Source organism: Nuphar pumila, chromosome 16 (assembly GCF_984573655.1).
Source record: "Nuphar pumila chromosome 16, dmNupPumi1.hap1.1, whole genome shotgun sequence".
In the NCBI taxonomy this organism is placed as follows: Eukaryota; Viridiplantae; Streptophyta; class Magnoliopsida; order Nymphaeales; family Nymphaeaceae; genus Nuphar; species Nuphar pumila.
In genome coordinates this window covers 56,856,463-56,872,422 of record NC_143264.1, presented here as the reverse complement: position 1 = coordinate 56,872,422, position 15,960 = coordinate 56,856,463, and the positions used below count along the sequence as shown (strand labels likewise).

The window sequence follows — 15,960 nt, the reverse complement described above, 5'->3', positions numbered from 1 at the left end:
GAAAACAATGTTTCTCAATGGGGATCTGAATGAAGAGGTATATATGGATCAACCTCTTGGTTTCTCTTAAAATGATTGTCTGGTTTGCAAGCTCAACAAATCAATATATGGACTTAAACAGACCTCCCGACAGTGGTATATTAAATTTTCCCAAGTCATTATGACTTTCGGATTTACAAAAAATAATATTGATCAATGTATATACCTTAAGGAAAGTGGGAGTAAGTTCAATATATTAATGTTGTATGTGGATGACATTTTACTTGCAACCAACGATATAAAGTTGCTTTCAGAGACAAAATAGTTTCTTGCATCACATTTTGATATGAAAGATATGGGCGAGGTTGCTTATGTTCTTGGCATTGAGATCTGTCGAGACAGAGCAAAAGGTTTTCTAGGCCTTTCTCAGAGATCCTATATAGATAATGTGTTAAAGTGATATGGAATGGAGAATTGTTCTCCTAGTTTAACACCCATATCAAAAAGTGACAAACTGAGCTTAAAGGATTGTCCACAGGATGATATTGACAAAGCACAGATGTGTGCTTATCCATATGCATCAATTGTTGGCAACTTGCAGTACGCACAGACATGTTCTCGACCAGATATTTCTTTTGTAGTAGGGGTGCTTGGCAGATTTCACTCTAACCCAGGTTTGCCCCATTGGAAGACTGCCAAGAAAGTCTTACAGTACTTGCAAGGGACAAAAGACTATATGTTGATGTATCATAAAGTTGATCATCTCAAGGTCATTGGCTAATCAGATGCGGACTTAGGAGGATGCCTTGATAGTAGAAAGTCTACTACTGGGTATGTCTTCTTACTTGCTGGGGGCGCGATCTCTTGGAAGAGTGGAAAACAAACGACCACTGTTGCCCACACCATGGAGGCAGAATTCATAACATTATATGAGACTACCTCGCAGGCTATATGGTTAAAGAAGTTCATATCACAGTTAAAGGTGGTTTATTCCATTGGGAAGCCATTGAAGGTCTACTGTGATAATGAAGTTGCGGTGTTCTTTTCGAACAACAACAAAAGTACTACATCATGTAAGCATATGGAATTGAAGTATTTTGTTGTTAAAGAAAGGACGCAGAATCATTTAGTGTATATTGTTAATATTGGTACCAAAGAGATGATCGTTGATCCTCTTACTAAAGGGCTAGCACCGGGATTATATTCCAAACATGTAATGAGGATGAGCTTGTTAAACTCTTTTTTTTTACATATACATATAAATAAAGTGAACACTTTCAGTTCATGATTCTCATTATTTTTGTTATTAATCTCATAAGGATTAGAGATTCAATTAAGGACCCATAGAATAGAATAAAAAGACCATTCTATTCATCAAGTTATTTCCATAAGGTTTTCTGGTTATACGTTTATCGTCAGAACAAGTGGGAGAATGTTGGGATAAACCACCACGTTGGTGGTGGTTACCCACGATGTAGATAACGCGTCCCAATGGAAGGTGTTCCTTCCGTTAAACCCGCGCAGAATAAAGGGGGAATGGTTGCACAACCGTTCCCACTCTGAACCTATAAAAAGGGGGTTTCATGAGCAACCCTGATTAAGGTGAAACACAGGAAAATCGTGAGAGAGGGTTTTAGGTTCTTATTTCTCCATACCGTCAATTTTCATCAAGAGGGAATCAGTCCTGCTCACCGACTGCATCCGGCAGCCTGCGCTCGTGGAGGGCCGCAGTCCGGTTGAGGAGAAGCCCTTCCCTTCCTTTATCAATCACCACCACTAGTGCGACTTCTTTTGCTCTAGCCGACCTTCTGATCATGCATATAATTCAGGGTTAATTTACATTAGTATATGCATGATTTTATAAAATAATGTTTCAAAAACCCAATTTTATGTTAGTTTTCTAGTAAATGTGCTAAAATAATTTAAAAATAGAAAATGCACGAAAAATAGTTCTATTTTACATTTTTATGCATATTTTAGTTTTTGTTATAGTCATAGTAGTTTAGTTTTAGTTTTCAATTAAAAATAAAATTAAAAAATAAAAATAAAAAAAATAATAGAGAAAATAGTTTTATATTGTTAATAAAATCATTTTAAGTGTTTGTTTTTTTTTTTAGAAAAAAAATTAGTTAGAATAGTTTTATTTTGAGTTTCTTTATAAATAAATAGTTTTGTTTTTTTTAACTTTTGAAAAAATTCATAATAAACCGATTTATACGGTTTTGTTGACTTTTAAAAATGAAAAAAAATCTGTAACAAACCGGTTTAACCGGTTTGGTTTTTTTTAAACCAAGAAAAATAAAGAAAACAAACCGGTGAACCGCCAGTTTGGATTCTGTTAAAAAACAAAACAAACAGCAAACCGGTTCAAACCGGTTTGCTTATTTTTAAAACCCAGAAAAATGAAAAAATGGGCGTCTCCCCTGTACGCCTAAACCTTGCCTTCTTTTCCCCTCTTTCTCTCTCTTCTCACCAGCTTCCACCATCGCCGGTGTTTCTCTTCCCTACCTTCCCCTTCTCCCTTTTCCTCTATTGAAACTCCAACAGCCGGTGGTGATGGATCCTCAATCCGGCGACGGCGCACGGTGGATGACCGCCCTTCTTCCCTAATCCTTCCTCTGGTCACGGTAATTCTTCTTCTTCTTCTTCTTCTTCCAATTCTTCTTATTCAGATCTTCCTCCTCTTCTTCTTTTTCCAATTTGCATCTTCAATTCTTCTTCTTCTTCTTCTTCTTCTTCTTCCGATTCATTTTCTTTTTCTGATCTTCTTCTTCTTCTTCCTAATTCAATAGTTGTTGTTGTTTTTCTGGTTACGAAAAAAGAAAAATAAGAAAATAATAAAAGAAAAAAACTGAAAACTAAAAAGAAAATAGATAGTTACTATTTCAATTTTTATCGCCCGATCTGTTATTTCATTGAGTCTTTCTTTAGATTTCGTGTAATTTTGTTAATTCATTTGTTAGCAGGTAAATTTCATAATTTTTTTTTATTTCCTGTTTCTGCATTTTGTTTGAGTCATCGCATAGATTTTCTTTGCATTAATCGTGCTTTCTGTGTAATGTTCTGCTTTTTTTTTAAATCAGTTTCATGTATTTCAATTTAGTTGTGTGTCAAAAAATTTACTGTTTTCTTCATTTGTAATTTCTTGTCTATTTTACTGTTTTACATTAGGTAGTTCATGCTTTGCATTCATCAAATTAAGTTCTGAATTTTCTGTTTCAAAATCAGTCATTCCATGTTGATTCATTTAGTTAGGTTTCTAGTTATTTGATTAAAATTAGCTGTTTTTTTAAGTGTTTGTTTTTTTTTAGAAAAAAAATTAGTTAGAATAGTTTGATTTTGAGTTTCTTTATAAATAAATAGTTTTGTTTTTTTTAACTTTTGAAAATTTTCATAATAAATCGATTTATACGGTTTTCTTGACTTTTAAAAATGAAAAAAAAAATCTGTAACAAACCGGTTTAACCGGTTTGTTTTTTTTTAAACCAAGAAAAATAAAGAAAACAAACTGGTGAACCGCCGGTTTGGATTCTGTTAAAAAATAAAATAAACAGCAAACCGGTTCAAACCGGTTTGCTTGTTTTTAAAACCCAGAAAAACGAAAAAATGGGCGTCTCCCCTGTACGCCTAAACCTTGCCTTCTTTTCCCCTCTTTCCCTCTCTTCTCTCTCTTCTCACCAGCTTCCACCATCGTCGGTGCTTCCCTTCCCTACCTTCTCCCTTTTCCTCTATTGAAACTCCAGCAGCCGGTGGTGATGGATCCTCAATCCGGCGACGGCGCACGGTGGATGACCGCCCTTCTTCCCTAATCCTTCCTCTGGTCACGGTAATTCTTCTTCTTCTTCTTCCAATTCTTCTTCTTCTTATTCAGATCTTCCTCCTCTTCTTCTTCTTACAATCTGCATCTTCAATTCTTCGTCTTCTTTTTCTTCTTCCGATTCATTTTCTTTTTCTGATCTTCTTTTTCTTCTTCCTAATTCAATAGTTGCTGTTGTTTTTCTGGTTACGAAAAAAGAAAAATAATAAAATAATAAAAGAAAAAAAACTGAAAACTGAAAAGAAAATAGATAGTTACTATTTCAATTTTTATCGCCCGATCTGTTATTTCATTGAGTCTTTCTTTAGATTTCGTGTAATTTTGTTAATTCATTTGTTAGCAGGTAAATTTCATAAGTTTTTTTTATTTCCTGTTTATGCATTTTGTTTGAGTCATCGCATAGATTTTCTTTGCATTAATCGTGCTTTCTGTGTAATGTTCTGTTTTTTTTTAAATCAGTTTCATGTATTTCAATTTAGTTGTGTGTCAAAGAATTTATTGTTTTCTTCATTTGTAATTTCTTGTCTATTTTACTGTTTTACATTAGGTAGTTCATGCTTTGCATTCATCGAATTAAGTTCTGAATTTTCTGTTTCAAAATCAGTCATTCCATGTTGATTCATTTAGTTAGGTTTCTAGTTATTTGATTAAAATTAGCTTTTACTTTCATATTTTGAAAATTCAATCATTTTTCTGTCGTGTTTCATTCAATTTCTTATTGCAGTTCTTTGTTTAGTTATTTTGTTTTTGAATGTTTTGTTTCTAATCTGTCATTTTCTGTTTTTTTTTATCGTTAATTTGCTGTTTTACAAATTACTTTCCTGTTTTTCACATTATGCATTTCCTGTATTTCTTTTACATTTTGAGTTTCTTTTGTTTAACTTTCTGAATTTCATTTTCTGATTTTTTTGTTTTTCCTCATTCAGTCATTTCCTATTTTTCTTAATAATGAATTCCTGTTTGTTCATTTTAACTTTCCAACTTTTAGCATTTAATTCTTGTTTTTCAATTTAATTTTCCTGTGTTGCTTTACATAACGATTCTAGTTTTCTTTAGTTTACAAGTCATTTCCTTGCTTCTAATTTTTCCTTCATTTTCCTGTTTTTGTTAAGTAAAGTGTTAGTTAAGTAAACTGTTAGTTAATTAGTAACTAGTTAATTAGAATTCATTTTCATTTGAAATTGTTTTTTAGAATTCTTGCCTAATTTCTTTTGTATTTTTAGCATTTAGTCAGTTTAGTATAATTTTCCTTCTATCTGTGGTACTGCTCGTGTTCCTTTGAATTGTGCAGGATAGCACAGGATTGGAGCGGAATTGATTACGTGACACGAAGTATGAAAAATAAAGCTTCTTTTTTTTGCTTTTATTTTTTTTAGAATTAGGAATTTGATTGGGTTTGTAAATATTGCACTTTACGCCCTCTGCGAAGGGTATTCATTTGTTGTAATAGTTAGTTGTTTTTACCTTTCTTGAACATTTTACATTTCAATAATTCGGCAATAAAGATTAGTTTAGAATTGTGTACTTGAATACGAAATATTCCCGTTCCCTGAGTTCGACCCGGTCTCATCCACTAGTGAGAACCAGTTTTTATTATTTGATGTATGGTTTTCACATGTTTTACATTTAAAAATCTTTTCAAAATTACAATGATTTAAAAGAAGACATCACCTCCACCACCCACAATAGCCCGCCAATGGTTGCCTTAGGTACGCAATCCTCCCCTGTTGTTTTTGCTTGTTTAACACAATTTTGTTGTATTTTCTGTCTTAACGTAGGGCCACTGCCATCAAGGGGAGGCGATGCAGGACCTCACCCAATAATAAGGATATAAAGATAACATAATCGAATACAAGAAATAAGGCCTGAATCAACATTTGGCAACCAAAATCCCAATCCTTACTGATTACTCAAGCAAATTTATGCTGCACCCAAACTGGGTGATAAGTAAACCCGATAAACAGATAATCGCATATGGATATATATATATTTTTAATCAGAACCTGCAATTACCATTGTTCAGTGTATAGCACACATGCAGAGCCAAGGTTCTACGTTTGCACAATTTTAAACTCGTGCAGATGGGTTGTGTTTCTACATTTTGCATTCTAGAACACATACACTACAAACAAAATAGTATTATCCTGCTTATGCTGCTGTGCTCGTCCGGTAGTCGTGCTCCCTTTTGCTAGGTCGTGTAAGAGAGAAGGGAAAGAGAGAGTGACGAAGAGCGAAGGAGAGAGCGTTGAGGGGATGGGATGAAAAAAAAAATATGCGCGAGGGTGAATCAGTTACAGAGGAGATGAGTGAAGGAGGAAGATTGTGGGTGAGGAGTGGGGGTCAGTTTCCCCCTCCTCTCTACGTTCGGCGTGAAAGAGGTTTTAACGTCACTCCCCCTTCCAATATGAAGAAACGTAAACCTTGAATAGGGTTTATGTATCCCCCCCCCTTTTTAAAACCCTTTATATATTTTTCTAAGAAAACCTTCAATCATTTTTTTTCATGACTTCATTTTAACGCACCAACGAGTGCGGGTTTGGTTTGACCGGACCCGCGACTCACATATAGAGTTGAGTCCACTCTAGGGCCTATCCGGATCCATCCGCGGATCTGAATCTTTTTAGATTTTTTTTAAATATTAATATTTAAAATTTTAAATATAAACTCAAACTAAATTATTTTTAGATTCAAATTACACTATCGTGAATTTCAAGTGACTTACAATGGATCCAAGTAAAATTTTAATTAGATCCCTACTATATTTGCCTCTCCAATGTCCAGGATCCAAATAGAGTAATGTGGATCCAACCATCACATGTGCTTTTACAGATCCATCTAAAGTGTTATAGGTCCAATATATAAATTTTCTCATTACAAATTTGATGTAAACACCACGGATTCACTCAATTTATCCTGAATCCAATATCAAATTTGACCATGATATTGGGGATCCAATCCATTCGACCTAAATCTATTATTAAATATTCAATTTAATGTTCATGATTTGATATCTAAGATTCGAATAAAATATTAAAGATTCGAACATGATATTAAGAATCCAAGATTAAAGATTCAAATAAAATATTCGAGATCCAAATATGAATAAACAATTAAAATAATAAAATATCCTTGTACCAGCTTAAGAACATAAATTTTAAGTTTATTTATTTGATAAAATTCACAGATATTACATATACATAGCCAATACATAACCAAATTTATCAAGATATTCAGCTACGATATACCTTTCCTTCTCTTGATGATTCGATCTTCAACTGCTTTCTTGAATAGCGCCTGAGATATATCCCTACTTTTTTATCCATATTCTATAATTGTGGGATAGGACTTATCTTTTTCAGGCAGAGATCTCTGGATTCTGAGTATTGAATTTGAATTATCTTCTAAATTTTGAGCCGCAGCTGACCCATCTCTGCTATCAACCACCAACCTAGCTAGGCCAAGTTGAATAAAACTGGTAGGGGTCTGCCTAACCCCAGCTTGCCTTTCAATTTCTTTTTTTTTTTACCAATTGCATTAACTACTAGTTTCCAAACCTTGCATTGGGATGAAAACACCATTTTGATGTGTTGCCAAAACATGACATTGTGAATAGAATTGCTGGAAACATCTTCAAATGGGGTCATAGGGCTGCCAATTTTATTCTCAACGCAGTGTTTTGGCAATACCATTGCTTCCAAATAAGAGTATGAAAGCACTGGAGAAGCCGCAGCACACCTCTAATTCAGGGCTCCTTAATAATAGAACAAGAATGCAAAACAAGTTTTCCAAAAAAAAATTACAGTTTTTTAAAAAAATGAGACAGTCGTGCTGGCATTTTGTGAGCATTCTGTTAATTGTTATTGATGTTTTAAGGTTTTATTTCAATGAAAAATGCATCTTAACATTAACATTAAAACAAGATTGTTAAATGGGATGAGGCGAAGCGAGGCGTTGAGCCTGCGCTTCGCCTCTGAGGCGTACGCCTCTCACAACTGAAATGGAAGTGAAGCGGTCGGAGGGGAGGCAGTAAGAGAAGGACCACCCGCCCAGCTGGTACGGAAGCGAGGGATATGCCGGTCGTCCGGTGGTCGGAGAAGACTGAGCAGCAGCTGCAGCACAGCAACTCCGGTGGTCGGTGGTCACAACTGGTCGGAGGTTGATGAGGGGGCGCATCACAGCAACGCCTCAGTACCTTGAGCGTGCGCCTCGCCTCTGAGGCGTACGCCTCTCACAACACTGCATTAAAATATAAAAAAACTATTTTTTATTGATTAAAAAATTAGAATTCCATATCATCGTGTCCTATTTTCGATTTTTTTTCAACTTGCGAGTAGAAACCCGCGTCAAGCGTCCTCGTACCCACGTATCTTTGTGGCCTAGGAATGAAGAAGGGAAAAACCCAAAAAAAAAACTAAAAAACGCATCGCATGAGAGGTGGCAGAGGGAAGGATTGCCACCGCTGCCCATCCCGAGGCTCACCTATAAATAGAGCGAGCGGTAGAGAGAGGAGGGAGCGGGAAGACGACGACGGCGGCGGCGAGGTTTCCGATCGCAATCTCCGTCGCGAAATTCTCTGCGTCTGCACGAATCCAAATCCGAGGATTTTTATTCATTCATTATTCTTTATGCAAAGAATCAGAGCGGCGACGGTCGAAAGAATGGTATGAAAGAAGCGGAGGGGAGGGCTTCGTTTCCGAATGCTGTGATGGAACGGTACGAGTGCTCTCTCTGAGACGACGAGCTCCGAGAGGAAGCTATTGCTCCCGTTCACGGATTGCGCCTCGCCGTCGTCGTCGTTGTCGATGGATTCGGTGGATTCGATCGCCGATCATCTGTTGTCTGGGAGGGATACGGACCGATACATCAAAGGGGACAACATCGGAGAGGGTACTTACGGTGTCGTCTACAAAGCCCTCGACAGGAAGGTGCGCTTGCCCGAACCGGCGGCTTTTTACATTTTGCTTCTGTGTTTTGTTTGTTCGGTTGATTGGTCTGCTTATTTATAGTTTTTATGCTTTTTGTCGATTCTCGCTTTTTTTTTTATGCACCTGGGAGATGTTTGTGGCTGGAATTTAGTGTTGAACTGTTCCTAAAACCATCTGCAAGTTTTGTCTTTATGATTTGGTTCGTGCTCCTCATGTATCATGACATCCAATTATGGGTTCATCATTGGCATTGCGTCGATTAGTGGGTTTTCGGGTTATACGGAATTAAGTGTTTTTGTTTTGCATATCATGCTGCCAGGTATGAAACGTTTGTAAATCCTTTTATTAGATTATTCTATGTTGTTATGTTTTTTGGTCAGTTTTTTGGGTGGTAGAGATTTTTGGTCGAAGCAAACCACTGCTGCATCGTTTTGTGGATGAATCCATTCACAACAGAAGCTGCATTTTTGTAGAGTAGTGGTTATATGATGCAGATTGTTTGCCAGGACGAACATGCGACAAGATAAAATGCATGATACTGGCTGTGTATGTTGAACAGAAATGCCTGAAGTAATCAAATAATTGGATTAATTCCATTGGTTTAGAAATAGCTCACTCTTACAGTAAGAAAGCTAGAGAATGTCGAGTGTCCTTTGAGATGGTTTGTATGAACTTCATGAAGACTTTAAGTAGCATTAGTATGGTGTGAAGGGCATGACACAACATTGAAGGAATCAGGATAGGGGAAAAGTAAAACTGATGAACACTTGAAGGTAATGAATGAGACGTGGCATGAAAGAGTGTCAAGTATCTAAACGGTGTAAATAGAAGAAACAAAATCTGACTTACAAGGCTGAACCAAGTGGACAAAAATGAATGCTGACATTATTTTCAAAGGCTGCACCTAGGCACCGATATAGTGATATCTCATCATTGAACTTTGAACAATGCTGGCACCATTATTGCATGGAGAGGATTCTTAGTAACATTAATCCCTACTTGTGAGGCTTGATGTAGCTTACCTAGGAAATTAATGTTCTTGGTCAAATAGGTGTGATGCCGTTAACAGGCAGTCTGACTTTATCTAGCCAACTACCCCAACAATTTTAGACCAAACTTTTTTCCATCCCGCTTACGGATAGACACTGGGGTACATAATGATTAGGGATCAATCTGGTGTTCCAGTTCTGCAAGTGCTACATATAGACTTCATAACCAGGGGATGGTATGGCAATTGGTTAAGGTTTTTTGCTCTGCAACATCATAACCCAGTAGAACAACTAGTTTATGTTCGGCTTATGCATAAAATCTGAATGATGGATCGCAACATTGCCATATGCACTGCATCCCGGCTAACTATGTTAAGTTAATAAGGCAAGAGGCATCAGATTCATAAAAGAACATTTGTGAGGCAGAAACCTATTCAGACATGAAATTCATCCCTCTATGAGAGGTGTTTTCAGCCACCAAATCGTTTCTTCTGCATGAACTTCACAACCATATTTACTGGAAGTGATTAGAGTAAGTAGGACATGATTCCTACAAAGTAGGAAGTGGAAGTGGTGGTGAAACATAATTGTCAATAGTGGGAATCCCGATTCACGGTCATGTCACTATTGAAAACAATATGAATATATTTTGTTATTGTTTCATAAGTTTGTCTTTTGGATGAAAGGAATCAAGGGTTTTCTACTTTATTTTAGATTGCCATCGGATATTATTTTATAGGTATGGATCTATAGAAAACTTTCTATCTGTATATTCTTTTATTGTTCAAAAATATCATATAGTAATTGATTTATGTTGTTAGGCACTTAGGCTTAGTTGAAGTTTCTTAGATTTGTAATATATGTGATAAAGCATGCATAAAGTGCTGCACAATTTTTTGTTATTATTTCAATGTTTTGTGTCTATTTTTTTATTTCCATTGATTTATCAGAGCTACTAGAGAGTGTTAAAGAATGAAAATAGTGATGCGTAACTGATTGAAGAGATACTTGCTACTGCTAGTTGTAAAGAGGTTCTGACATCACACATAGAGATGACACCTGTCCGACATAGTGTTTGGTTCAATCTGGAATTGATTGCTGTTGAAAAGGATATAAATTTTATGATCCAATGTCAAAGAAGATGTCGACTACTAGGCATGTCACCTTTTTAGAATTTCTCCTTTCTTTTGCTTCTAAGGTTAAGGAGAAACCTAAGAAGTCATTGCCTGGTTCTTTTTCCTTGTAAAAATAAGGATACAAAGCCTAGAGGGAGAATAAACCACTTCAGACATACAAAAACCACCTGATCTTCTTGACACACACAGAATGCTCGTAATTGTGAAACATAGATATAAATTTAGCTCAACTAGATCTTTGTTAAAGCATCAACGGTATGCTGAAAGCTGCAGATCTCTTTTATGGTTTTGATAACCAGTTTTTGATGTGCTTCCATAGTTTAATATGGTTACAAACATTTAAGAGATTACTGATTGACTTTGTGATCTTCCATGTTCTACTTATGTTCTCTGGCTTGTCTAAGTCTGTCAAATTAGTTGAAAACGCTTTTCCATATCATAATAACACTGTTACACTGTCTTCAGATTTTTGGCATCTATTTCTATTTCAACATGAAAATATCATCTAAAACTTCTTCATGCAGACAAATCGGACAGTTGCTATAAAGAAAATACGTCTGGGTGACTGCAAGGAAGGTGTTAACATTACGGCATTGAGGGAAATTAAGCTGCTCAAGGAACTTAAGCACCCAAACATTATTGAATTGATAGATGCCTATCTTCACAAGAGAAATTTGCATCTTGTGTTTGAGTTCATGGAAACTGAGCTGGAAGCAGTCATTAAAAACAAAAACATTGTTCTTTCTCCAGCTGACATAAAGTCATATATGTTGATGACCTTGAAGGGCCTGGCCTTTTGCCATAAGAAATGGGTTTTACACAGGTGAAACATCTTATTTCTGTTAGCTTACATGGCAATATTTTCTCCTTTTTATTAGCATCTTAAAGTCTTAAAAAGACATATGGTAAGTTTTATGACATTAAAAAGTGGGTTGTTTCTCTGACTTTCTTAGTAGCATGCAGGGACATGAAGCCAAACAACTTGTTGATTGGAGCTGATGGTCAACTTAAATTGGCAGACTTTGGCCTTGCACGCATTTTTGGAAGCCCGAATCGCAAATTTACACATCAGGTCAAATTGATATCTCTATTCACAAAAGTACATTGTGTGATAATAGATGGCTGACACTTTCCATGAACTGTTTGGTTAAAATACTCTATGAAACCATGATTTATGTATTATGTGGTAGCTCATCCATATTTATCACATTCAGGAGGGTTATATCAAGATGGAATATGTTTACATTGGAGTATTTGTTTTCTACTTATAGTAATTTCTAGAATAGAGATTAATATATTAAATATTAGATATTAAATTGGAATATCATGTACTATTTTACATATTTGATGTTTTATTTTTTTGGTATGATATAGGTGAGTTTTGTTCCATGGATGTAACATATAGTTTCTGTTTCCCTTCTTCAAGCAGTGGCCTAAGTCTACTGACATTTTGGATCATGATGCACATAACTTGTTCTCAACATGCAATGAATTGAACAGCTTGCTACCAAGACATATTACACATGCCCAGTTTTGGGTTTGAATATTTTAATAGCAACAATTTGTTGATGGGAGTTATGCTGAGATGATTGATTGTATTGAAAAGAATTAGGAAATGGGCAGTTTCAGACTAAATCTGCTTGATTTTCAATTTTTGTGCAGGCTTTAGTTTGAATTAGAAAGAATCATTTGGTCCTCCTTATTGCCCAAACTTTGTACGAGCTTTGGGTTTCAAAAACAAAAAATCTAAAGGAAAGATATACATCTTGCTTGCTTTTGGCTATTTCATATCTGGGGCATTGATGTAAATGTTCACGATTTACAAGCCTAACATATATTTCTCCTTTATGTATGTGGTTGTGATCCTCTAGACACTAGTTATGACTGTCAATAAATGCCTGTTTTGGGAGCTCCATTGGAATCATTGCTTAAGTCAGCCCTAAGATTAGCCTGTTTGACAGACTAAGCCACACAAAGCTTTGAAATCACTAGAAGTATAATTTGTTGCTGTTTGAACTAGCAGGATAACTCATTATATCACTGTATCATTTTTTGTGAACATGGTTGCTGGGGTTGTTCACAAAGGCCCTGGTAAGCTGGGGTGGATCATTTTAATAAAAAATGGACTCTGCCCCACTCAGAAGGCTGGGTTGCTGTGTGCAGCCAAAGTAGAAAACCCAGTTACTATGATCATGATATTGCTAGTGTATTTCTACATGTGTGATTGCATGAAGAGGTTGCAATATAGTTTGTGGCATGTAGAACATGCATAAATGAAGTGGATGTTACATGTTGGCTTCAATTTCCATTATTATGGTCCAACAGAAACAGCCAATAGAGAAAATGGAAAATACAATGAAAAATTGTAATAAAGTAAACATTAGATACTTTTTTTTTTCTATTTTTAAGTTCTTAACATATGCCCACCACGGGATTGGCCATGTGGTTAGGCAAAATTGCGATTGTCTATCTGTGACTAGCTTGATGAGTATGCCTTTGTGGGCTAGGCTGGCACTTGGGGTGTACTCTGTGGGCTGGGCCTAGTGGGCCATCTTCCTAGACAAGATCCTCGTCATCAAAAAAGGAAAAAAATGTTTTTTTAACTCAACTTCTCGAATTGACATAAGCTTCAAACTAAAACAATTTGTTCAGTAGAGATGTGAATCAGTCAACAGCTTGAATCTTCACAAAAGAGAGGTTAGAAATTGCAACTGGTTTCTTTCTTGATAAATTAGACCCCACTATAATGTATTTAGTTAAAATTATGAAGTGCATTATTAGTTGACAAACTAGATTCGGTCAATATGAGGAGTGCAAACTGTAAAGTGAAGTTGGTATGCCAATGTTTATATATAGATAATTCAGCTCCCCATAGGTTGCCTCCTTACAGTGGGATCAGCTATCAAACCCTTTTAACAGCAATTTTAAGGCTTTGGATTATGGGTTAGTGTGCCTAGCTATCTGTTAATGTCCCAATGATAATTGTCATGGGGAATTTTGTGACTTCAGAAGAAAGTTGGCTGACTGAACACAAATGCTAATTTGGTAAGGTGATATTTCAATCCAGCATTGATGCCAGGGTAAATGGTGAACCACCTTTGCTGTTTGTTTCACTTGTGAAAAAGGGATTAGTTGGGAAATAACTTGTACTTCCTTGTCAAGAGGGAGGACTTGACAATCAGTAAGGTCAGTGTTACGAAATATAACCTTTATTTCTATGCCAGATCAATGAAGCTTAACCAAGCCAATATCATGTATTTCTATCATATTCCAAGTTAAGATGGAAAAGCGTATCTCCAGTATCATGCATGATTTCCTTTGGAAAGGGGCTTCCAATGATAAAGGGTTGAACCTGGTTTGTTGGAGCTTAGTCATTTCAATAACTGATTATGATGGCCTGGGTGTTTGTCAGTTGAAAATTATGAATAAGGCCGTCATCACCAAATGGTGGTGGAGTCTATGCATGGATAACAAACCATGCACCGGATTAATAAAGGAGAAATAGCAGATGGAAACACAGCTCTGATATATGGTTAGACTGTCTGGGGGTTCTTGAGTAGTTGAAAGACTGAATGAAAAGCTAGTTCTAGGTGATGGGGGAACTATTCAGGTTTGGACTAATAAGATGGATAAATGCTAAACTTACTGATGGATTCCTGGGTTAGTTGGTTTGGCTGAGCACCTGAATGACATGGTGCACTATTGCTGGTGGATTGGGTACGGTTGGGACATTCACTTTAAGAGAAACTTTAAGGATCATGAATTATAGCTTTGACGGAATTAATGAGAAGATTTGAAGGCATCTGACCTGGGGCAAACAAAGCTGATGGGGTATATTGGACCTGCAGCAGTACTAGAGTATTTTTGGTTGCAACTTTCTATGTATCTATGATGGATCCCAGGCTTGAAATGTTCCACAGAAAGGTCTTGAGGTCCTGGACCTGCAGGTAGAGCAAGGACATTCACTTGGTTAGTTCTTTGGACGAGGCACACACTCAAATTATTTTCAGGAAGGTTCTCCAGGTCCTAGTAGATGAATTCTATGCCGCAAGGAGGAGTCAGCCCCCATCTATTCTGCATATATGCGAGTTCTTCCAACAGCTGTAGAAACAGGCCTGGGCAAATCTCCATTCTGAACAGGTTACTCTTGAGAGTATTGGAGTGCTTCTCCTGTGACCGATCCAACTAAAGGAGCAAACAATGGAAATTTGTATGGTGATGCTGGATTTTAACCGCATTGTGGACGATCTAGAAAGAAAGGAATAACTGAACTTTCACGGAGTTTTCATTAGCATTTTCATTTTACACAAATCAGTCATCGCTGATGTGTTTGCTTCAATCATTGCTAAGTGGCCAGGGTCAGATTTATCATGGCTGAAACCCATAATTAAGGGCTAGTTTCATGCCTTCCTCTATGCTGTGTTGATATCTTGTCAACCAAAAATAACTGTATATGATCTCAATTGAATGTAATGACATTTATTTTCATTGTCCTCACCGAAAAACAAACATGAAAATGGGTTTTGTGGTTGGTCTTCTAGCAGGTTACTATTATTCAAGAAAATATAAAAGCCAATGCAGAATAGGTACTTCTGGACACTTGATTATCCAGCACTTAAGTTAGAACTGCAGTTTGCATAGCAGTAGATGTCAACCACCTGTTTGCTGCAAACACATCTACCAATGAGCTTAATGTTCAGGAGAGATTTACTAAGGTTGAATGATGGAAGACTCATCTGTATGAATAATAAATGGTTTACGTCTGTGCAAACTTTTTGACTTAGAGCTGTTTGGGACTGCATCATTATAAAAAGGTAAAAAAGGGAAAGCAGGAAAAGCTTAAAAAAGAAGAAAAAGAAAAACTGAATTTTTCTTGTGAGTTCTTGCTTGAGCAAGGGCACGAAAATGTTCTGGGAATTAGATCATCTGGTCAATAGCCTGTGTAAAAATTTTGTTTGTGGGCTCAGCAGGTTCTTTGTACTTGGTGCTGGTTTTGGTACTTGTTAAATTTATCAAGTGGGTTCTGGAAAATCTTGGTTATCCTACTCTTTCCTTTTAAAGGTATTTTGTGGCTTCATTTTCTGTTATTTACTTTGTTGATCAGGATCATTATC

The 15,960-nt window shown here is 36.3% G+C and overlaps 1 protein-coding gene across 4 annotated transcripts in view; it reads left to right on the top strand.

Moving 5' to 3' along the window:
* The first annotated feature begins 8,225 nt into the window (after positions 1-8,225).
* The window catches only part of LOC149813258 (cyclin-dependent kinase D-3-like), a 70,290-nt gene continuing 62,555 nt past the window's right edge, over positions 8,226-15,960 (top strand). For 2 of the 4 annotated variants that reach the window (XM_089991561.1, XM_089991562.1), the window contains exons 1-3: positions 8,313-8,721; positions 11,371-11,669; positions 11,810-11,918. In XM_089991561.1, coding sequence (XP_089847687.1) covers positions 8,599-8,721; positions 11,371-11,669; positions 11,810-11,918 — 531 coding nt within the window. In that variant the 5' untranslated portion in view covers positions 8,313-8,598. Of the gene's footprint in view, positions 8,722-11,370; positions 11,670-11,809; positions 11,919-15,960 lie in introns of all 4 variants that reach the window. The other 2 variants (XR_016428264.1, XR_016428265.1) reach the window with 2 other exon arrangements.